Source organism: Urocampus carinirostris, chromosome 6 (genome assembly GCF_059441175.1).
Source record: "Urocampus carinirostris isolate Australia breed hairy pipefish chromosome 6, RoL_Ucar_1.0, whole genome shotgun sequence".
In the NCBI taxonomy this organism is placed as follows: Eukaryota; Metazoa; Chordata; class Actinopteri; order Syngnathiformes; family Syngnathidae; genus Urocampus; species Urocampus carinirostris.
In genome coordinates this window covers 6,157,932-6,181,368 of record NC_142354.1, presented here as the reverse complement: position 1 = coordinate 6,181,368, position 23,437 = coordinate 6,157,932, and the positions used below count along the sequence as shown (strand labels likewise).

At 39.7% G+C, this 23,437-nt stretch overlaps 1 protein-coding gene across 2 annotated transcripts; it reads left to right on the top strand.

The window, feature by feature from the left end:
• The first annotated feature begins 1,353 nt into the window (after nucleotides 1-1,353).
• On the top strand, nucleotides 1,354-23,226 carry lmcd1 (LIM and cysteine-rich domains 1). Of its 2 annotated transcripts, XM_088337080.1 has the most exons (8): nucleotides 1,409-1,450; nucleotides 5,535-5,588; nucleotides 9,041-9,126; nucleotides 13,180-13,435; nucleotides 15,774-15,923; nucleotides 17,398-17,619; nucleotides 20,010-20,228; nucleotides 21,563-23,226. In XM_088337080.1, the coding sequence occupies exons 1-8, from the start codon at nucleotides 1,433-1,435 to the stop codon at nucleotides 21,671-21,673; spliced, it is 1,116 nt and encodes a 371-aa protein (XP_088193206.1). In that variant the 5' UTR covers nucleotides 1,409-1,432; the 3' UTR covers nucleotides 21,674-23,226. The 2 variants fall into 2 exon arrangements, with proteins under 2 accessions (XP_088193207.1, XP_088193206.1); XM_088337081.1 differs by lacking the exon at nucleotides 5,535-5,588 and having other exon boundaries at nucleotides 1,354-1,450.
• The last annotated feature ends 211 nt before the right edge of the window (nucleotides 23,227-23,437 follow it).

Below are 23,437 nucleotides of genomic sequence, written 5' to 3'. Positions count from 1 at the left end.
AAACAGGAAGCAGAACCCAATCGCGTAACTTTACTCACGGTTTATTGGGGAGAAGAGGAATGAGCGCACACTCGATCCGTGGATCGTTGGCTGCGGAAGTAGATTGATTGCCACGAGGAAGTGGTCACAATCAAACAACACAGGGCGAGGACAAAACGGGGGCAAAACCCAGGCAAAAACGGAGATACACAGAGCTTGACAAAACGAGCAAAAAAAAAAAAAAACACGCTAGACAGGGATTCACAGGCTTGGCATATCACAGGAGTTTTGCAGACGCTTCGACAGCAAATGGCTCAAAGGACAGCGTTTAAGTACTCCCAGGGAGCAATCTGTTAACGCGTTTCAGCTGGGGTCCATGGGCGGGGCCAATTGGACGCGTGGCAACCGTGACAGAGCCTGGCGCCACACGGCTGGGACCAGCTGGGCGCCATGGCAACCTTGACATAGAGTCCTTCAGTTATTAACTCTTAACTACTTTTAGGCAAGAAGTAACGAGTAAATATAATAAATTACTTTTTGAAAGTATCATTCCAAACACTGAATATTACACAATGCATATTTAAGCGAATTAAAAAAGCTGAACCAGCCAGACACTCTGGGTGCTCAGCACCCCAAAGCTCTGAACCTAAAACCTCCCCCTGTGTGTGGGTCTAGTTTGTGCCTTATGTGTGTGTTTTTTTGGTTTGACGACTCTCAAAATAGGATGAGGATGAGGTTCTTTTTTTTTTTTTTATATATATTTTTAATCAAGAAAAATGTTAGAATGAACTTAAACGACACCTATTTCGTGTGCGTGTGTCTGGTTGTGCATTTGTGTGTTGGGTTTGTGTGTCATCGTGTGGTCAACCACAGCACGTTTGTGCTGAGCCAGTCTTTCCACTGAGTCTCAGAGTTTGTGTTTTTGGAATATTTTCTCTCTTTCTCCTTTACTTATTTTGATGCACACAAATGATTGTCAATCTAATGGAGTCAATTTAATTAAATGTATTCATGCCAGCGACTGGGACTTCATTAGCTCATGAGGACACAAACGAAAATGACACAATGCATTGTTATTGCCTTCACTAAGGAGGAGGAGGGATTTCTAACTTTTTTATTGGTGAAATGTTTTTAATTCCCCCCCTCCCAGATTACATTTTTGGCTGGCCTGACTCTTTCTGTGGGAAGCCATAGTTTGGAAGGCCTATGTGCATTGTGAGTTACTAGGAAACGCATTCCTGCAGCTCCAGGCGGGCTGGAACACAGTCAGGAGGTGAGCAGACCTGCCCACTCATGGGATTTTTTTCCTTTTTTTGTGTTAGTCTCCTCCTTCTCATCTAACGGTGGGGGGAACAAGAGTGACGGTGGGCGGGGTGGGCAGGAAGCGGGCCTGACAAGCGAGGAATTTCAAGTTTCAGTGTGGGTCAGGGGACCAGACCAGACGGACGCCAACATGGAAGCCGCCGCCAAGGTAGGATAAAGTGCGAGTGCGTGGGGGACATGTACTAATAAACGACTTCAATCCCCTTGTGTTAATGCTTTTTTAGATTTCAAATGCATGCAAAAAATGCAAACTTTTTTTTTTTTGCATCTTGATTTAGTTAGGAATGTCTATTTCACCAAATAAAGAAATACCATTTCACTACATTATAAAATGCTCCGGTTGAAATAGTGGCATTTGTAATATTAGGGTGACTTTCGACCTGGCTAAAAAAACAAGATCATTAAACGCTAACTACCGCTAAAACTGAAATCAGAAGTGACACAATGACAGCCAGCCCTTGTCCCACTCATGTGAGCTTAAGGGGATTCTGATTTTGGCATTTTATAGTGTATCCGCACAAAATAAAACATACTTGAGACGAGTAAAATAAATTTAGTGTAGAGCTGGTCATTTCCTGGTCAATAATGTCTCTTCAGACCTTTCGGATGAAAGTAAGCCAGGGGAGTATGGCATCAAAAGAAAGAAATTACAGGACGAGTTGACTTTCTGTAGCTTGTTAATGCTATCATGGTTTGGGGCTGAGGTGTGTGCTCACTATAGCCCTGTGCCATGAGGCAAGATAATTTGTATACCTCACTCAGCATCTGCAGACGCTCAGCATGGTGATGGGATGGGATCTAGTTCCCCACTGACCCCGAGGGAATATGTAATTAAGTAAATGAATGAACGAATGAATAATTGGATGACATGCCAGTGTCAGAACATAAAAGCGTAAAATACTGCTAGAGCCGAAAAGTGTTAATGTCATGATTATTAAATTCCGGAACATTATTTTGTTTTATTCTTATCTCTTTGCGTCAATGTCAACAGAGAAAAAACTACAATGGTGCACAACCATTAGCACATCACCTGAGTAAAATGTGAAACCATTTTTTTGTGGCATTCCCCTTTTTGGCGTGGTCTTTGGAACATGATAATGGAGTAAGCCTGCTTCCAGATGGAGGCTAAAACCCTGAAATGGTGTTATGATTCATTGTCGTTCTTGCCTGGGAGAGTGGAATGTCTTTCTACAAAACAACGCAGCGTCAACAAAACTAAAAGTGATGATTAGACTTTTAGGGCATTTTTCACATTTTAGGTAACCTACCTGACTGCCTGTGAAAAATGGTGGTCACTTCTGAACTCATTCTCTTTTCTTGGGTGTATAGTAGTCTGTAGAGACCTCTGAGACTTGTGATTAAGGGCTATACAAATGCATGACTTGACAAACAAACATATATATATATATATATACACATATATATATATATATATATATATATATATATATATATATATATATATATATACCACAGCCACATCCCCCTAGAGTCATTTCTGACTCTTTTTGGGAGATTGATTCAGAGGAGGGGATTCCCAGCCCCCTCGCTCAACCCAACTGAGGTGTTGGGAGTCATTAGGTGACCAAACCCCCCATTTCCAACCCCTAATGCTGATCGCCAAGCAGGGCGAGGTTTGAACCACAACCTCCCAGTCTTGGGGCGGGCACCATACCCCCAAGGCCACCGAGCTTGATATATATATATATATATATATATATATATATATATATATATATATATAATATTCAAAAGGAGCAGCTCATTGAGTTCATTTATAAAGACATTAAAACAATTTTCCCATCCCACAGTTTATAGATTGGTTTCTTGCTTTGCCAATCCAATGATGGATAGGATTTATGTTCATTTTCTGGTAAATCTTACTGTGCATTACCTAGATACAAACCTCACCATATGTCACTGCCAACAAACGTGTACAAGATTGGTCAATTTGACCGTATCATATCAGGAGGATGAAGCAGTCGAGAGCTAAATAAACAGCAACCATGCAAACTAACAGATTTGTAGTGACAGCTTTGCTCAAATGTTGTTGTTCACTCGTGATCACCTTGTGGATCAGGATCACCTGTCAGGGGCTAAACTCCCCCACAAGATCCCTTTGATTTCAAAAACACAAAACACACACAACTTTACACACACTCACATACTCCTGTCTGTTGTGGGGAGCAGGATACGTAACACTGACAAATTTAGCACTCACTAAGCCAGATGTGATTGTTATTGTTCTGACATTTGAAATGGAACGCCTGTCCTCATCTCACACCCTAATAGCAAGTGGCCAAATATATAACAGCACCTTTTGGAAAAAGTGTCATAGTCTTCCTTGTTGTGATTTTTGTTTTTTTATTTCGTCACTGCTGAGAACTCAAAAGCACAAATGGACAAACATCCAGTCGGCGTTCGACTGTTTGACCTTGACCTTCTTATCGCATTAGCATTTCCTGCTCGTTTCCGTCACATAGTTGGCATTATTCGAATGAGCAGGCCGAGCCAGACTTTCGTTATCGCGCTTTCTAAATATAAACGTCGGTCCTTCGTCGTTTCTCCGAATTGGCTTCCGATTCTTCCTCATTCTCAGCAGTGGTTCTACGGGGAACAGGGAGGTAAATCTGTTAAAGGTGGTGTATGTAACTTCAAAATATTCTACTTAGTAGTCTTCTGGCAGATATCATTATTGCAGCTCCTTTAATTGCGCGTGCAATTATGTGAAATTCTAAGAAGCGCTCAAATTAACTTTTCCTTTTACATTTTTTGAGAGGGTTAGGTTGGCATTTGAACCATGTTTGAAAGGGTCATTTTCTTTTACAATTTTCATCCTAGAATAAAAGAAAATAATGACCACGCGCATGATATTCCACTGTACCCCCCTAACCATCATGGCTCCTTCCCTTCAGTGAAATGGCTTAGCGGCCGGAACACTGATGACAAAAGTAAGCTAAAATAGAAATAAAGGCCATTTGAACTCATTTGGGCATTGTTAACACATCCTTAACAGAGAAAATCTTTAGTCTTAAACTTTTTAAGGACACCTCAAACTACACACCCCACCTTTGAATAATTTTGTGAGATTTCTTATCTTTAAAGTCAAAATTAGTTTTTGAATTGAAAAAAATAAAATGTCAAAGGACGTCGTATCTAAAACGCCACCTTCCTCCAGAGGGGGAAGCAAGTCACAGCTGAGCCCAATCCCCACACGCTTACACTAATTAAACCAAGACTTTATATTGAATGCTCGGACAGCACACGGCGTCGGGTCAGGGCATTTCAATTTCAGCCTTTGTTTTAAGTTTGGATATTGACAGTTTTGAGTTTGTATGGACATGTTATTCATTTGGTGACCTCTTGTTTGTTTGTTACCATTTTACTGTTTGTTTAATAAATATCGTCCTTATTTTGAGCACCCCTTTCTTCAGTTCCTGCTTCACTTCACTTAGGTCCACCGTGTAAATGTGACACTTAGTGTATAATTTAACGCTTAGTAGTGGTGAAAAAAAAAATACTTTAATCATTAAAAAAAACATATACGATTGAATAATAAGCAAAAATAATCTTGGACCAGAATACAGAACACTATGCACTATACAAATCTGTGAAGCAGCAAGCCCATGAAAGGTGAATCAGGCAGTAACGGGTGGTGATGTCCGTGTCTGGTGAGACACAGTCAGTTTTACAAATACATTCACCTACATCCTATTCAGTGTTTGATTGGCAGAGCAAGAAAGCAATGTATAAACTGTAGCATAGATAAAAATTTATGGTGTTGTACCCAACCATTATCTGCACCGCTTATCCTCAGTAGGGTTGCGTGGGTTCTGGAGCCCATCCCAGCTATCTTCGGGCAGTGAGCAGGGGACACCCTGAACTAGTTGCCAGCCAGTAGCAGGGCACACAGAAACAGACAACTCTCTTGCTCATTCACAGCTAGGGACAATTTGGACCGGCCAATTAACCTGACATGCATGTTTTTGGAATGTGGGAGGAAACCGGAATGTCCGGAGGAAACCCATGCAAGCACAGGGAGAACATGCAAACTACACACAGGAAGGTTCAGTCTCATGACCACAGAACTGTGCCACACACGCACTAACCACTGTGCTGCCGTGCTGCCCTGGTGTTGTATCCTAACTTATGAATAAAGTTTATGTGCTTGAAGGAACTTTAATACTAAATGAGTATAATCGTTTAATATATATTTCATTTTATATTTCCAGGTGATGACAGGTGAAGCACAGCCTCACTCGCCTCCCCTCCATCACCGAAATCAGGTTATACTGTAGTCATTTTGGGAGCACTGTAAATATGTACAACAGGAAAGGTCAAATGATATAGAATATTAGTTGATTTAAGTTCTCAAATTTATAACTGCTTTTGGAAAATAAACGGATGTACCGTATTTTCTGGACTGTAAGGCGTCCCATAAAATCCTGGCCTTATACTCATGCATTACCATATTTGTGCCGTTATTGATCAGTTGATAAATTCTATCCCTGGATCGATCCACTGAGCAATTGTAAGAGCACCATGGTGGACTACATCGGGGAACGCCAGACCTTACCCACTAGTCCAGTTGAGATACAGATGACATATGAAAAGGTATTAGGTCTTATCTCATTATAACACTAATTTTAGAGAATGTTGATTTACTTTTTCTCAGCTCAAACTAAGCATTGTAATCGACAAATGATTTGAATACATGCGGCCGTGCGTTTAACAATCATTCAGGTCAACCATATTGCTTCCCACAATGCAGTTCCCTTTATTCAGTTCAGAACCACCAAATTACTTCCCAAAATGCCTTTCTCGTCATTCAGTTCAATATGTAAAGCGGACCGGTGTATGTCTGACAATACTTTCCCGGCACGGTGATCTGGCAAAATGTCCTGCCCTGTTGAGACGTCCGATTGTAGGCTGATCCCACAGCAATTTTGTTTCATTAATAAATAAGTAAAACCGGCAACAATGAAAGCCACAATTACTGCTAACAGAACTTTTACTGATGATATAAAACGAGGGTTGGCATGCATACATACACTGCGTGATAACTGCAGTCAACAAACAGCATGTTAACTTTAGAATGCACAAGTGGTCAAAAATGACCCCATGGGTGATTATTCTTCAAAATCTTTAAAAATAAAAAGTATTATTGTCATATTCCGGGTATTCCTCATAACACATGTCTATGATATGATGCCATTGGTAATTTTATATTTTTTTCACCACCAATTTTCACCATAGTGCTAGTAGGTCTTGTTGAAATGCTACCACAGAAAAACACTGCAGGCTTAAAAGCTACAACAGAATACAGTATTTCAGGGCAGTGAAAAAGTCAAATATGAAAACAAAAATTGCAAATACTCACCGCTTTCATCTGAATGTATCATAACTTTAAAGGGCAAATATAGGATGAAAGCCCATAATCCCCGGCATTGGTAGGATATCTCAATGGGTAGGAAGGAATTTCAGAAGACTAGCTCAATAACAACATCAACAATTTGTTACGAGAGTAAATATAGTATGATGATGAGATAATTCTTAATGCCTTTGCATATTTCGTGTGTATAGTGGTCTAGTATGTATGATCTAGAGCGCTTACCATTGCGATCCGGGTTCGGTTCCCGTTGCATCTGAGGTAACAATTGTGATCAGTGACATGTTCTGACTGATCGATTAATGCGCAAATGTGGCACTTTTTATTTACGGTATTATGAAATCCTAGTCCTTACAGTGGTGCGCCTTACTATCTATACGAAAACATATTTATTTAAAAAGACTGTTTTCTGAGGTGCACATTATAGTGCGGAAAATACGGTAGTTCCTATTCTTGAGTTAACATGTCCCGACCCCTGAGCAATGACCTAAAGCCCATCAGCAGTGATGAACCTGAGTGGCAATTTCCTATTAATACCTGCTGACAGACAAAGCGGCGGCTGGACTGACTGTCCAATGTCACAACGTGAGCCAAAATATTTTAATAAAGCAAAGTCTGGATGGGCTGAGCATATCATGATGCACACTGCCTTTTTCCAATTGGCCTGCAGCGTATTCTAAAAGTAAATGTTACCATCAACTACCGCTGTCCTTGTGACCTCAAAGATGATATCACATTTAATAAAGGGACAGTGTGTAGTATTTAGTGCCTCCTAGTGGTCAACAAAAACTTCAGTCATTAAAAAAGTATTTTGATTTGCATGAGAAGCGAAAATACATGGACTCATGAATGTGGAATTTTCTAAATACTGTCAGCACCCGAACAGACGGAGGACCCAGACGCGTAACGTTTTCACACAAGCTTTATTTTACGGGAATGGGGCAGTCATGCGGGTGAACACAAATGCCAGTGATTCAGCGATCGCTGGGCGGAAGAAGTGAGTCAGACAAGTCAGGCGCGGGAAAACAGGAAGCCAGAGGCAGACGAGATCAAAACCGGACAGGACAGACGGGATCGATACCAGATACAGGATACACGAGCAGATACCGGACAGGACGGAACAGACATGATCGATACCTGATACTGGATACCCGAGCAAGATACCAGACAGGACGGAACAAACGAGATTGATACCGGATACTGGAGCAAGATACCGGACAAGACAGGACAGACGGGATCGATATCGGATACTGGAGACTGGAGCAAGATACCGGACAGGACGAGACAGATGGGATCGATACCAGATACTAGAGCAGGATACCGGACAGGACAAGACAGACGGGGTCGATACCGGATATTGGAGCAAGATACCGGACAGGGTGAGACAGGCATGATCAATACCGGATACACGGGAAGGATACCGGACAGAGTCAAAATACAAGTCTTGCAAGTGCAGAGGTTCGTTGACGGACTGACAAGGAGTGAATGTGAGCACTAAGTTTAAATAGGAGGGAAGCCAATTAGGCAATGAGCAGCAGCTGGCGCCAAATGGGCGGGCCCAAGTGAGGGCAATGGGCAACCGTGACATACGTCTAGAATTTTTTTTTGTTTATGTATTGTTACAGATGTTACATAAAAGAAGGATGACATGATTGATTGTTTTTCCTTTTTTTTTGCTTTTTTCCACTTTGTTCCCATGCTTTTTTACTTTTGTTCATTAAACAAATATGTGTGCATGCAAATTGGGTTTGTTCTTGAGTACCGGTAATAAATGAATGAATGAATAAATAAATGTTTTTACTTTGTGGGTTTAGATAATTGCTGGACTTTTTTGGAACGCGACCCTGCGAAAAAGAAGGGATTACTATATATCACTTTCCTTTTATTCAGAGTGTTTCAAACCCAATTTTTATGAAAATAGTAGATTGAGTGACTGAGTTGTCTGTCCCTGTGCGCCCTGCGACTGGCTGGCAAAAAGTTCAGGGTGTCCCCTGCCCACTGCCCGAAGATAGGTGGGATGGGCTCCAGTACTCCCGCAAACCTACTGAGGATAAGCAGTGCAGATAATGGATGGATGGATAATAATATAACACATGCCAGTGGATGTCTGCATGTATATTTACTCCTAAATGTATATGAGAAAATTAGAAAAGGCCTACATGACCTTTTTTTCTCATGCATTATCAATGTATTGTAATTGAGACTCCATACCAGTAGATGAAAACGAGTCTGCCCACCTATGTCCTAAACAGTGTTTCTTATGTTGAATGACATTGTTGAAATGTGCTCATTAATAAAACTCAGAAACGAGCAGAGTAATTGTTCATTATTTTTTATTTTTTCACTCAGATGTCAGTGGAGGCGAGTGCATCAAAACCAGCGATGTGTCTTGTATGCAAGGCCGGCTGCACTGGTTTCCAGCCGCATTCCTGGAGGTGACATCAATTCACTGTCAACTACTGTCTAGCATTTGTTTCAGACAACAAATAGTAATAAGGATGTCACAATCACACTTTTTTGCCCTCCAATTCTTTTAGTTTTAGATATCCACTGAAACCGAGTCTTGGTCCCACAACTCTTCAATAAATGTGGGGAAAAAATAGATATGTTTTCTATTTGTCTCTGTTGCTTATAGACCGTTGGTTCACAAAGTCAAACTGGGCCCGGACCCCCCAGTGAATCGTTCAAAAAAGTCCCGGACCCTTTATCTTAAATTACACCAATAATCTAGTGCTGCCGTTCTGGTACAAAGAAATACGAAATTTTAGTGGCTACCTGGCTCTTGCTTTTTTTTTTTTTGCGCAATAAATAAAAATGGGGTTCAACACTGGAAAGGGAAATTCTCATATCATGATTAGCTTATGGACAATTTCATTTTTTCATCTTTAAAACTAATAGAGCTGAAGATCCCGTGTCACACTTGTATGTAGTAAAAAAAGGGAACATAGTATTCCAGAGCTGTTTTGTAAAGTTCCAACCCCTTGCACCAAAAGGATCAATGACCAGTCTTCTCTTCCACTTCACCTCTTCAATCTCGTCCGAGTTGTCACTTCAAAACGATATTTGCAGCGCAAATCCCTGTCAAAGTCAAGTCGACTCCTGCTTCTTGTATCACGCGTCCCCTCTCTATCTTCTTTCTCTGTCCTTCTCTCTCTTTCTCTCCCGCCAAGCGCCCCCCCCCCTTTCGCTAAGCTACCGGCGCTGGGGTGTGGCACTGCCTGAATCACTCGTCTGGGCAGGGCTCAAAAGAGGATAGATAGGATATGAGACTAAGCGATTGTTAGGAATTAAATATATTGAAATGTACCGTTTACCAAATTGTTCGAATTAGTTATCTGACGCCATTAACCAATCATAACCTTCATTCTCCTAACAATGCATGCTCGTTTCTTTTTGGGAAAATATGGACAAGAGACCGGCATTTCCACACGGGGGCGGATTTAATTTCTTAAAGTATTCAACTAAGTGAACTCCATCAAATTAGACGAATTAGTGTCGCTTGAGTCTCCATCAAGCCTTCTCTCTCTATTCTTCCCTCTCGATCTTCTGAAGTTCTTCCAGCCAACGCTTTTTCCGCAAGCCGGCGCACCGGCTGCACCCATGAGCGCGCCAGGAAAAGCCCCCACGTGGCCCTACCATCAAGGAGAAGAGCGTCTCGATGTCTGTCCTTGTGCGTCTGGCCTTCTCCGTCAACAGAACTAAACATAACATTCGCATTCGGAACGGAGTGACCTGAAGCTCACTCAGTGAAAATCTTCTTTGCACTCGATAAATGTAACTTGTATTTAATAAAATCCTTTATAGTAAAATGTATAAAATCTTTCGTGACACAGAAGAAAATAAAAAATGGTTCTTTTCTTCAGAAAAATATTTCATTATTACTCTGTCTCAGACATTGAGATGCAGACCCCCCGGAAAAACGTTTTGTATCCCCAAGGGATCTGTGGACCCCACTTTTGGAACCACTTATATAAACATATTCTTACTGACATCCACTGTATGTGTATACATTACTAGTTTGTTAATTTATATTTAGATTTTAAGTGAAAATATATCAAATATGTTTTTAATCCAACCACAATTAACTCAAAGTACTAATTCAAAGTTAACTATGTAGTACAGTGTTTTGAGTAAAAATAAAATGTTCTAATTCACATGGCGGATAAGATATTTGTTGTAGTCCACATTAAGAGAACACCCAGAACCCAATATTGTTCACTTTCTAAATTTCTAACACACTCTGGAACTTCTTTTCATCTCCCTCTGTCTTTCTAGTGTCAGTAATTTAAATCATGACGACACAAATGATCCATGAGTGCATTATGTACAGCATATGTTAATCTAAGACACGTGTGTGTATGAGTGGATTAATGGATGTGAGAGCGAGAGAGAAGACTGTCAGGACCAGAACGAAAACAGGACCCAAATTGCGTAATGTTTACCAAAAATTTTATTGAAGGAAAGAGGAAGGGCTGCGCCCACGATCCGGTGTTCGCTGGACGCGGGAAGCAAGTCGCTCTCGTACTCGGATTGTGATCCTAACACGGAAGTGGATCTTCCGTAGCGAGCGATGGCGGTGTCAGGGACAGGAAAACTGGTCGGTGGCCGGGACTGGGAGAGCACGGCGTGGTCGGGGTCGTAAACGAGTCGTAAGCCAGAACGGGAGAGTAGACGTAGTCAGGAACAAAACAGGTCTTAGTCGGAGTCAAACGGGAGTAAAAATGGAACATGTGGCAGTCAGGGTCGAAAAAAGGCTTGCCTTGTATACACAGAGGTTCGCAGACAGACTGACCCCAGGGGATTGACAGGAGTGGGTTTAAATAGGGACAGGGAGCCAATCAGAACCCGCAGTGGTTGGCGCCAAATGTGGGGGCACAGGTGATTCGCATCGGTAATCATGACACAGACATGGTGAATGAAAACAAAGCTAATGCGAACTAGAAAGAATAAAAAGAGTTAAAACTAACGGCAAATCAATCCTTATTTTTACAAAATACACCTGTAATTTGATTAGGTCTTTTTTTATGTAAGTGTAACATATCACAATGAAAATCTTTTGTATCCTGATTACGTAAAACAGTTACATGAAATCTCTTACTCCCCAAGCCTGATGAGGACTGTACCCAAAGCCTTAAAATCCCAAAATTCCTTTCGATTATACAAAATAACAAACATAACACTGAGAATCATAAAACTAAGCTATTTTACATTATTTGTGTTTTACGGTAGCTTTGTTACCCTTAAACGGGCAGTGTTTGACCACTGGATGTCACTGTATTCTGTTGTGAAACCGAGATCGAGTGCTTAAAAGCAAGAGGAAGAATACAAACAGCAGAGACTCAAAGTGACCAAACAGCACCAGAAAAAAAGAAAATATGAAAATGAAGTCATGGTTCAAGGGTAAAAAGCAGGTGAATTTATAAAAAGGAAAAAAAAAATCAAAGTTAAAATTAGTTTTGAATCTAAAAAAAACCTTGAAAGGAACAGTGTTTATTATTTAGCACCTCTTAGTGGTGAAACAACACAACCCATACTATGCTTCAAAGCCTAGGAGCTGGGACACTTACTCTTAGCCAAAAGGCCAAGCTAAGGTCCTAGCCCTAAAGCCTTGCTGCGATCATTGCGAATGCACCGATCCCGGAAGTACTGCAATACCAGGCCAGGCCGACGCGTGGAGTGGACAGAGCAAGCTTTTAAGAACACAGTCCAAGATTCCAAGCCGCAAAGCCAGTAATCCTAATCAATAATCATATAGAGATGTAGACACTATTGGAAAAGGCATTCGAATTTATCTCATCATCAACCTACTTTTACTCACGGTGCAACTTTGTACAACATGGAGCATTATGGGAAAGAGATAAGTAAAAAAAACATTGTACATTTTAGTACTGTGAGTAAAAAACAATGTGATATTGAGATAAAATCGAATTAATTTTTCAATTTCATCGAGATCCCTAATGGTCTAGTGATTTTTGTTATTATTGTTTTGTTGTTATTGTTATTATTGTTATCGTTATCATTATTATTAATGTTATTATTGGGCCAGGCTGCAAGAATATTGTCAGAGTTTAAACTGGTCAGTGGTACAGAAAAGGTTGCGGGCCACTAAACTGTCTTGTTAATGTGCATTTTTTAGATGCTTGTAGGTCGAGAACTGTTTATTTATATTACAATAAATGCGACTCAACTAAAGGTAGCTGATATAATTGTTTGCCACCCTGCTGCTCCGGTTACCCCAGACAAACAAAAAATCCTTGTGAAGGATGTGCAAAAACTGAGAAAAAGAATTGTGTAGTTTTGTCACGTTGATTGTCTGTGTTTTGTGTTCTTCCTTGTACTTTTTAGCACTTGTTTTCCGTTGCCTGAAAAATACGGAAACAAACAGTCCTTTTAAAAAAAGTGTTATATGCAGAGACGCAAACAAACGGCGATACAAAAGCATGGGAGTCATCATTGAACATAATCCTGACTTTTGGCCTTGCTGTCAGGAAAGCGTGCGTGGCGTGCGGCTGCAGCACGGTGGACCACGCTGTTGGTAACCATGCAGATGATGACCGACAAATGGGACGACTGCTTGCTGACTCGCCCTGCGCCCACCTGACTACCAAAGTAAAAGGGGGCGGCGGCCTTCGGTTATACAAGAGGAACCGTATGATTGTGACCAATCCCATGGTGTCGCGCAAGGACCCTACCTTTAGCACCACCACCTACGATTGGGCGCCTGCCGGCCTCAACCAAATACTGGTGAGGAAATTATTTGCTCCATATACGGATGTTTTGATATTACTAGACACATTTATGCGCTGTAAGTCAGTGGTCGGCACCCAACGGGTACCAGACCATGGGTCAATTGGTACCGGACCGCACAGAAAATACAATGTCTTATTTTTCGCTTAATCCCCCAAACAATAAGTGCTAAATTCGACTGCTTGGAGTTCCGAAGTTGGGTGGTCAGATCCTGATTTTAGGACATGCAAAGATTAAGCATTACTCAAGTCAAGTCAAGTCACATTTATTTATATAGCCCTTAATCACAAAAATTTCTCAAAGGACTGCACAGGATTACAATTACACAATTACCTGATCTTAAACCAACATGCGGGCAAGGAACAACTCAAAACCTCAGCGTGAGGAACAAGAGAAACCTTGAGAAAGGATCTCACAAGTGGTAATCCCCCTTCCAGGATGACCAGGGTGAATCACAATTGTTTTCTGCAATCTTGTTTGAGTGACCTGGTTTCTTCAGTAAACCAAGGTGTATGCTTCTCAGGTTGAAATTTATGCCTTAGGGGCGCCACAGAATCAAGAACATTAACCAAAGCAGTATTGAAGTTGTTTGTAAGTGAGTCAACAGACCCAGTGTAGGAAGGGAAGGCTGCAGTTACCGTAGGTAATAGTTCTTTTAAAGCTAATATTGCGACTGCTAAAGCCTAAATTTTCATTATCACAGTAAACATTAAACAGCACCTCACACTTAACAAGATAGTGATCAGAGATGGCATTAGGATACGGTAACACTGTAACATTTGAGGCTACTACGCCACGGGTCAGAACGAGATCTAGAGTGTTACCATCTTTATGAGTGGGCACATCAAGTATTTGATTTAAATCAAATGTATCAATCAGTGACTCAAAGCAATTGCAAGTGAATTTGAAGGGGAGTTTATGTGAACATTAAAATCACCAATAATTACAACATTGTTCGCATAAGTTACTAAGTCTGTTAACAGTTCCGAAAATTCATCCAAAAAATTTGAGTATGGTCCAGGTGGGCGATACACAACAACTACTTACTGAGCGTACTCGTGGTTCAGTCCAGTACATATAGGGCATATTCTTAACTACCTTTATCATTCCGGGGGTCATACCAACATACCCCTTTTTGGCAGTAGGTCACTAAGAAACCCTTCAAATGGAAGCATATTAAACCATGTATGTTCACTACTGAGATACTTTATGATGAAAACGCACAGAAGAAATTAAGCAGGAAAGCAATTTGACTGGGTGAGCTGCACAGCGCAAAGTAATCCGTTCTCTCTCTCGCTCAGTGGAGTCTGTGTCTAGGTAAATATGATGATATCTTTATTGTTTGCAGTATTTTGTGACATTCCCACCAAACAATTTTACTCGCACCTTGTTTTGAAACCATTCTCTAAGACAAAAATGACAATTAAAATGAACCTCAACACGCTCAAGAAACTCGGGGAGTGAGACAAATTTTAAGTGGTACATGTATATTGATATGGGACACAGGCTCTGGCTTCATCATTATTTCATAGATTTGATCAAATCATCAAATAACACACTGTGAAATAAAATGTGCTGAAGAAATAGCATTTGTCTGGAGAGCAGGTTTGGCAGTTTTGCAGAATTTTGTCTTATTTTGCAGAATTTTATGGCTCTCTCACAATTTTTTTTAAAAATGTTTTGGTTTTATGTCTCTTTGGGTCGAAAAGGTTCCCAACTGCGCTGGATTAATAAGAATTGCTTTCCAGTGTTAGAAATCAAGTCCAGGTTGTATATTAAGCAGAAATTGTTGAAAAAAGTGCACATTTATGAGTTGTTCGCATACTTAAAAATGTCTGACTGACTGTGAAAACTGGCAAAAATGGGATTCTCCCAGGTTGAAAGCGCCATAAAAATGAATAATCTAATTGGCCTTTCTGCTTTCAATTAATAAGCCTCATGTCTGTTTCGGGTTTCACAGGCTACCACTGCAATGGCGAGTGTGTGTGTCGGCGAAGGAGAGTAGAATTTGCCTTTGGGGAATCTTGCATCATTGTGGTGTATCGTTGTCAAGCCAAATCTGTTAGTCATTCAAAGATAAAATGCATTCCAAAAGCAATTATACAGTATACATCAGAAGGCTGCTGCTATCATTTGAGAACATCATGGACCACAAAATGAGTCATGCTGTGGGTGGATAGACTAGATGGGCACTAAGAAAAAACACGGTAAACACTAGATCATGGTTGTGAACATGAATTACTGACATTACTTCGGTCTTGTGAAGTTTGAGTGAGCAAGTGATGACAAAAACATGAACAGAGAGTGATGATAATCCGGGTTTTCTAATGTACAGGCCAAGCAGTACATGGAGCTGATCCCAGAGAACCTGCGTCCTGTTGCTGGGACCAGTGGGGCTTTGCTTCGTCGCAGATGTCTTCTCACCCAGCTTCCTCTGTACGACCAAGACCCCATGTCATGTCAGAATCTGGCCAACAACGATGAGGTCGAGTAACCGACTGTATCGCTTACATAATCAGCATAAAAAACAGTTTTAAACTTTCAAACTTTTTAAAACGCTTATTTTGAACCTCAACTCCTAACACTCCCCAACACTTAAATTTCAATTATTTCCATCATTGCAACCATAGCCCTACTTAACACTTCATCACAAAGATAAACTCTGCAGTCCTGTCATGAACCCAATCCGGGTGGTGCAGAGGCAAAGTGCAGAAACACCCATTTGTACAACAAATAGTGGTATTTTATTTGGTACACGGGAAATCAGGTAGATTGGCATCAATAGTGGTCAAACAGGCGGGCGAGAGATCAGTGTTCAAAACAGCAAAGGCGACAGAGTTCGTCAGGCGGTACTTGTGATCCGGAGGGGGAGACAAGGGTTTCGGTAACCTGGGAAAACAAGAAGCTGAGACAAGTTTGCTCGGGACGTGATGCTGAATACAACAAACTAGCACGGATTCAAGGAAACAGACAAGGAGACAGACGAAGGAGAATCGTGATAGGAGGAAAATCAAAGCAAGTGTCCGCAGCTGTGCAAAGAAAATTTAACCCACAGATAGGAATGAGAAGAAGAAAAAAAGAGACAGTGTGAAAGAGAAAAAAACAACAGAGAAAGAGAAACCCGAGTCCAGGATTGTAAAAAGTACTTTAACCAAATCCTAACCCTAAATTCAAACGAAAAACAGACCCTAATCCTTCAATCCTTGCACTCAAAACTTTCATTTATGCTCACAATAGTCGTCGGGATGCTGGAGCCTATCACAGCTGACTTCAGAGAGTGGACAGGGGACACTCTGGACGGATTGCCAGTCAATTGCAGGGAGACTTTAAAAACGGTTTTGGTAAAAATAACCAAATTAGGTCCCAGCACAGCCCGATCCCCTTCTTTGGTTAACTATCAAACCTCCTTGCAGTGAAATCAAATCAATTTGGGACTAAATATGACTTGACAAAAATTTTGCAAGGAACTGGGTCATTTCATTTTGGATGTTACATTTTGTCCCTAGTTTTAAATAAACCCTAATTGGATCGTTTTGTTATAAGTCTTTCCCAAGAATATGTTATATTGTTAAAAAAAAAAAAGACGGGATCAATGTATTTGGAATAACCAAAGAAATCGGTTAATTCTGTACAGGAATCGAAACATTAAGTTTTGTATCAAATAATTGCCCAATCTGGTTATTTATTTAAAGGGACATTGGGAAATATGTGACCACTAGATGTTGCTGAATGGTGTAATGCAACAAAAAACAGGTGCAAACAAGCAAAAGAAAGTTACAACCGTTTTTAGCCTTGTACCATATTTTGGAGTATCTACTAAAGGAAACAATTGGCTTATAGGCAATGCATTCCCCGGCTGGCCTCATAGGCCACTATACTATATAATTGAACTTTGCAAGTGGGTAAACCAACCTAATTTTGAATGAAGGCCTCTGACTGACATCGCTAAACTCTTGCAGGTTACCGCCATGTTGCTTTTTGTCCAGCACTACAAAATGGAAGTGCTGGGCGTTGGCGAAGTGGCACTGCCCAGTGAAGGTGAAGTCCTGAGGGAAACGTCCCTTCAGAGGGTAGCAAAGGAACAAAACCACAGCAACAAAGAAGCTGCAGACCCCCACCAAGCACGCAGCGTCGTCTCAACTGAGGAAACTAAAAATGGTGCAAAGGAAAACATGCAATACGTAAGTAGTTTGGCCCATTAGCACATTCTGCTGGACTGAAGAAAAAATGCATTAAGAAATCAAAGTTTGAATTTTCCAAATCATGGGGAACACCCAAAAACTCCAAATTGGCCAGAAATTTGAACGTGCACCTTATAATCCGATCAAGCAGTTATTGATTAGGGGTAGGCCATACTGGGAATTTTAGTATCCATCCAATCCAAGTAAATACATGGTAGTATTGATTTGATACTTTTTGTTTGGAAATGTCATTATAAATGAACAATTTAACCCTCCCTCCTTGAGTTAGTTTATATTTTCGAATGCCACAGAACAAAAATATAATGCACTTATATTGTTTCAGTTTTAGTTAAATAACTGCCATTCAAACTTTAACAGTGAAGAAAAATAAATATAGAATATTTCTTTAACAACTGTTTCAGAACAAAAACCAAGAGAGTCAAATACAAAATCAGCAATGTCACAAATGTAACAATGTCAACTATACTTTGAAGTCAGAAAGTGCAAATAGTGTAAAAAAACACAAACTAAAAATCTTTAGAAGTATAAGAAAATATCAGAGCAAAAGTCAAGAGAGTCAAACGAAAAAAATGTAACGTAATGTAAGCAACAGAACAAAGAAGCCCTTTTGGGCTCTGTTGCCGTAGTGACAACTGATTTGCAGGTTTTTGTTCAGGAACAGTAACATGTTTACATTTTTGGTTGCAGCTCCTTGGTCTCTGTAACTTTTTTTATGTGTTGATATGAATTTGCCACCGTGGCGGACCACTTTACAACGCAAATAACACGTCAAATTGATTTGACGTCGATTTGGCCCTCTCTTTTGCCTGGCAGGCAAGATGCAGCAGCAGGCCAGGTTTGGAGAGTTGCTTAAAGTGTGCCTGTCAGCCACACACTCAACATTAAAGTTTGTGATATTAATATTAATATTGATATAAGGAGTGGCCGAGGGCGCTGGATAAGAGAGTGTAAGGCTGCGCAGTTTACATTGAGAAAGGGCGCTTTGAGTAAATTGGTGGAGGAGCGAAGTATCAATCCCAGGACAATCGTATCGATCTGATCTAGAGGTAAGGTCCCAGGCCTGCAGCCCGAACCCCGCCAGACCCAACCTGAAATTTGGGTTGGGTCAGGCCTAAAATGTCAATTATTAGGTTCGGTTTGAGGCTCTGACTCTTCTTTAAAAATTATCTTTCGTGTGTCATGATTGAATGTAAATGCAGTACTGTATTGTTAACCACCACTAGATAAAGCTAGTGCTTCATTTATGAATGAGCACAACTGCTTCTTACAGCAAACACAAAATGTAATTGAAATCCAGTTGAATGCAATGCCATGTTGGTTGTTTCATAAGTTCCAAAAAACAAGTGTTTATTTTAATCTTTGTCATTGTTCTGTTTCTTTTTCTTTATGGATAATCAGTGTATTCGATTTTGTGTGGCTCTCGCTGCCCCAGCGCGTACCGCTCTGGCGGTAGGGAGGAAGGGGTGGATTCATCCAAAATCACTATTCCTGTTCCCGATTGCCCACAAATATAATATGTAAATCTGGGATTTCTTTGAACTTGGTCACTCAAATCAACTAAATTTGTCGGGCCGCGCTTTAATACCCACGGGCCAGGTAGGGTCAGGCTGGACTCTTTAGGCCCAATCTTACCGCTAATCCAATCAAAGTACTTACTTTGTATGAATAATAGTATTGCCCTTTACACATTGGTTAACTGCTGTTAAAAGTGTCTGTAAAAATTGTTCAAACCTCATATTGTTAGAATATGATATAATGAAATTGTGAATGTATTTAATTGCTGTTAAAAGTGTCGATAAAAACTTATATTGTTGGGATATGATATAATGAAATTGTGTGTTTAATTACTGTTAAAAATGTCGGAAAAATTTGTTAAAACGTCATATTGTCAGATATAACGAAATTGTGAATATGCTTAATTGCTGTTAAAATTGTCGAGAAAAAATGTTCAAACCTCACATTGTTTATTTGCTGTTAATAGTGTCAATAAAATTGTTCAAACCCCAAAAAAAAAAAATTCGGATCGATCTGCTCACCCCTTCTTTTCGTGTGTTGCCCGTATCCCATGTAGCCTAAGGGATGGTATCTGGCGCTACGATCCAGGTTCGATTCTTGTGACCTCCAAATTTTGCAATTGTCATCAGTGATATATCTTGACGGATTGACCAATGCCTAGATATTGTACATATTTATAGTTCAACCCTTAACTTTGATTTAGTCAAAATTCTATGTGGCTTATAGTCCGGTGCGCCTTATATTTGAAAAATTATCACAAACGGCTCGTTTTAGGTTGTGGCCTTATAATCCGGTGTGCCTTCTAGTGCATAAAATACGGTATCATTGCACATTTTTTATCATCATTTTTCCAGCGATGCTTTGCTTGCGGCGACGATGTCCCAGCTGACAGTCCGGCGGTTTTTGCCCAACGTGCTGGTTACCACGCTGCCCTCTGGCATCCCACATGCTTCACGTGTGCCGAGTGTGGTCAGGGATTGGTTGACCTTGTCTACTTCTGGTCCAATCAGAGGCTGCTTTGCGGAAGACATTACTGCCAAAGCGTCAGGCCGCGCTGCTCCGGCTGTGATGAGGTGACCAGTCGAGGATGCGAGTCTCAATTTTCAAACAACCCTAATGATATTATTTATAATGGAATTGTCTCAACTTACTTCTAACAAGTAGACACTCCAAATAAGAAGAGGAGACATCAATACAGGAGAGGACTGTACAAACAACCCTTAGATAAGACATTTCCAATCTGTTCTAATGTTCCCCTGAGGCCTTTCTTTTTATTAAATATCCTAGATTACAAAAAGCAGATCTTCCCTACAGGATGTGGATATCAAAGATTCTCATTTGAAAATCAGAATTCAGATTCTTTTATTATATTCTCCTTTTAAAGTCAGAATTCTGATTTATAACCAAGGATTCTCACATTTTTCCCAGAATGCTCACTTTAACGTCAGAATTCAGACTTTTTCCTGTGAATTGTGACATGTTTCTTAAGTTTGATTAGTCCGAATTCAGAATTTTTTTCTCAACTTCCAGACTTTTAAAGTAAGGATTCAGACTTTTGGGAAATCAAGTTTTTGACTCCAAAGTGACTTTTGAGTCACTGAATTCTTATTTAGAAATTTATAATTCGGACTTTTTCCTATAATTCTCTATCAAAATTGGAAATCTGGATTCTCTTTTCTCAACTTTCTGACTTTAAAGTGAGGTTTTTAACTTTTTAATGTCTAATTTGTGACTTTAAAGGGAAAATTGATACTTTGTGTTCTAAGAATTCCCATTTTAAAATGAGAATTAGGACCTTTTCCAAAAATTCATTTTAAAGTCTTAATTCTGACTGATTACCAAGAATTCTTGCATTTTTCTCATAGTTTTCATCCATCCTCAAAATGTATCATAGTTCATTGAGTTGAATTGAATTGTCTTTATTTTCATTGACGACAACGCTGTGAATATAGTATGCAACAAGATTAGACATGGCACTCAATGATAAACATCTATTGAAGATTTAAAAGATGAAATAATTTCAGGATAAAGAGTGGAAAATATTCACGAGATACTGCTGAGATACTGGCTTAATGTTATCATAAAAGTGCAATAAAAGCAGTAATATACACACAGACATTATATACATACACACTATATATATATATATATATATATATATATATATATATATATATATATATATATATATATATATATATATATATATATATATATATATATATATATATATATATATATATATATATATACATATATATATATATATATATTACTCTATATTTAAAATGTAAAATAAGCTTCATGTGAGTTTTGTTTTCCATATATCATATTATTTATTTTCACAATGTATTATATTTTTTAACCAAATGCAATGTATCATTTATATATATATTTTTTTCTTCAGCTGATCTTTGTGGATTCCTTTCGCAAGACACAAGACGGCCTCGCGTGGCATCATCATCATTACTGCTGCTGGAAATGTGGGCAAAGTCTGGATACACCCTGCCATCACTGACCCATGCTCAAATATGCAGATTACAGTGCTACTTTGATTTTATGAAGCCAGCTACATTTCCTCACATTTTCTTCTTTTCTCTGACATTGATATTTTTAAAAATTGGCCTCACCCAGAAAAGTAATTTCGGGTCATTTAAGGTATTACTGTACGCATGTCGCTTGGCATTTCAGAATGTCCTAGAGCATTATTTTGAGTGCTTGCAGGACTTTTAGTTTGCAGTTGGCACCCTAGGCTGATTTAAAGGCTGGTAAACTGCAAGCAGAGTGACTTGATCCAGATGTGAGCATGTCATTTGTGGACTACAAGGCACTACTTTTATGTTACATTTTTATGACTGTGGCTTTAAAGGTAATCCCAAATTCTTAAACATCCAAAATGTTAGGAAACAGTGCATGTTTTTTGCATAAAATCTATATATATTTTATCAGCATATTCCAATTATTTTCTGAGATATTGCATTTTGAAGACAGCATGGTTTCACAATTTCACCCTGAGCTGTGACATCATTGGAGGAACAACAGCACCCTAGCAAGCCAATCGCCACATTGTTTTAAGTGTTGATTAGTCGAAGAGGTTATGAGTGTTTTCAGCCAAGTTTTTGTGGAGAATACCTGGGCGTTGTGTTGCAGGTGGATGCAGTAATGGTGCAACAAAGGGCGAGCAGCCAATAAGGATCAAAAATCTGTTTCTGAATCACTTTAAATACGGTGAAGCTTATTATTTTTGGGGCAGAACCAAGGATAACAGCTCCAACATAATTCGTCTTATACATTACAGGAGCAAAACGGGAGGTTTGACAATATTTCATTGAATATTTACCACATATTCAGGATCATTTTAATTTTTCGCCCACAAATTAAGCTTGCAATTTATACGGCCAAATTGAATAGCAGTGGAATCTATCAACCATAAAGTCTACACTTCTCTTCCCATATCATCGGCGTCAATGTCAGGTTGGTAAAGTTTCCCTTAATCATTGACGAACGATAACAAGTGAATGTAATTTGGTCTTTTACCGTGCAAACCACCAATGAGAACAACACGTGTTGCAATTTAGCACTATTTTCCACCGTATGGCTGCCTTGGTGCTGGGGTCTATAAATATGGGGCTCACATTTTGCACGACGCAGCCCTCAATCGCGTTTTCTTTCAGCGTATGTGCACATCTTTGATGATCATTTTGATGATCCGGAAACTCCTGCAGACAAAGGTGTCGATGCCATATTCCCCACGCGGCTTGAGCCAGGTGATGCTAGGCTTAAAATGTAAAATATGGACATGACTAATTTGTTCATTTTTTTCCTGTTTAAGCTTTTGGCTCAAAAATAAGGTGCGGCCTGTATAAAGTAAAAAAAAAGACATTTGAGCATGCGGTTTTTATTCAGGTGCGCTCTGTAGTCCGGAATTTACCGGGGGTCTTATTTGACAATATGTGTCAAAAAGGAAAGGCTTTGAAATTGTAAATAAAGATGTGTCAGGTATACATCAACAGACACACAAATTTAACAGGTGCTTGGTTTTCTGTTAAGTAAAAGAATACAAAACTGCTATTTCATTCTCCTGATCTGTTATTTTCCCCTGTCAACTAATGGTAAAAAAAAAGCTTAAAAACTCAGGCCCTCGTTGAAACAAAATAAGAGAATTTTATTGAAAAGATGTGAGGAACTCCATCATGTAAGAATTTATCAGGGCGAAAAAATGTTGCGTCAGGATGACGTACTCCAGGCGGGAATGTCAGTTTTTTTATAGCGTTCTTTGGCA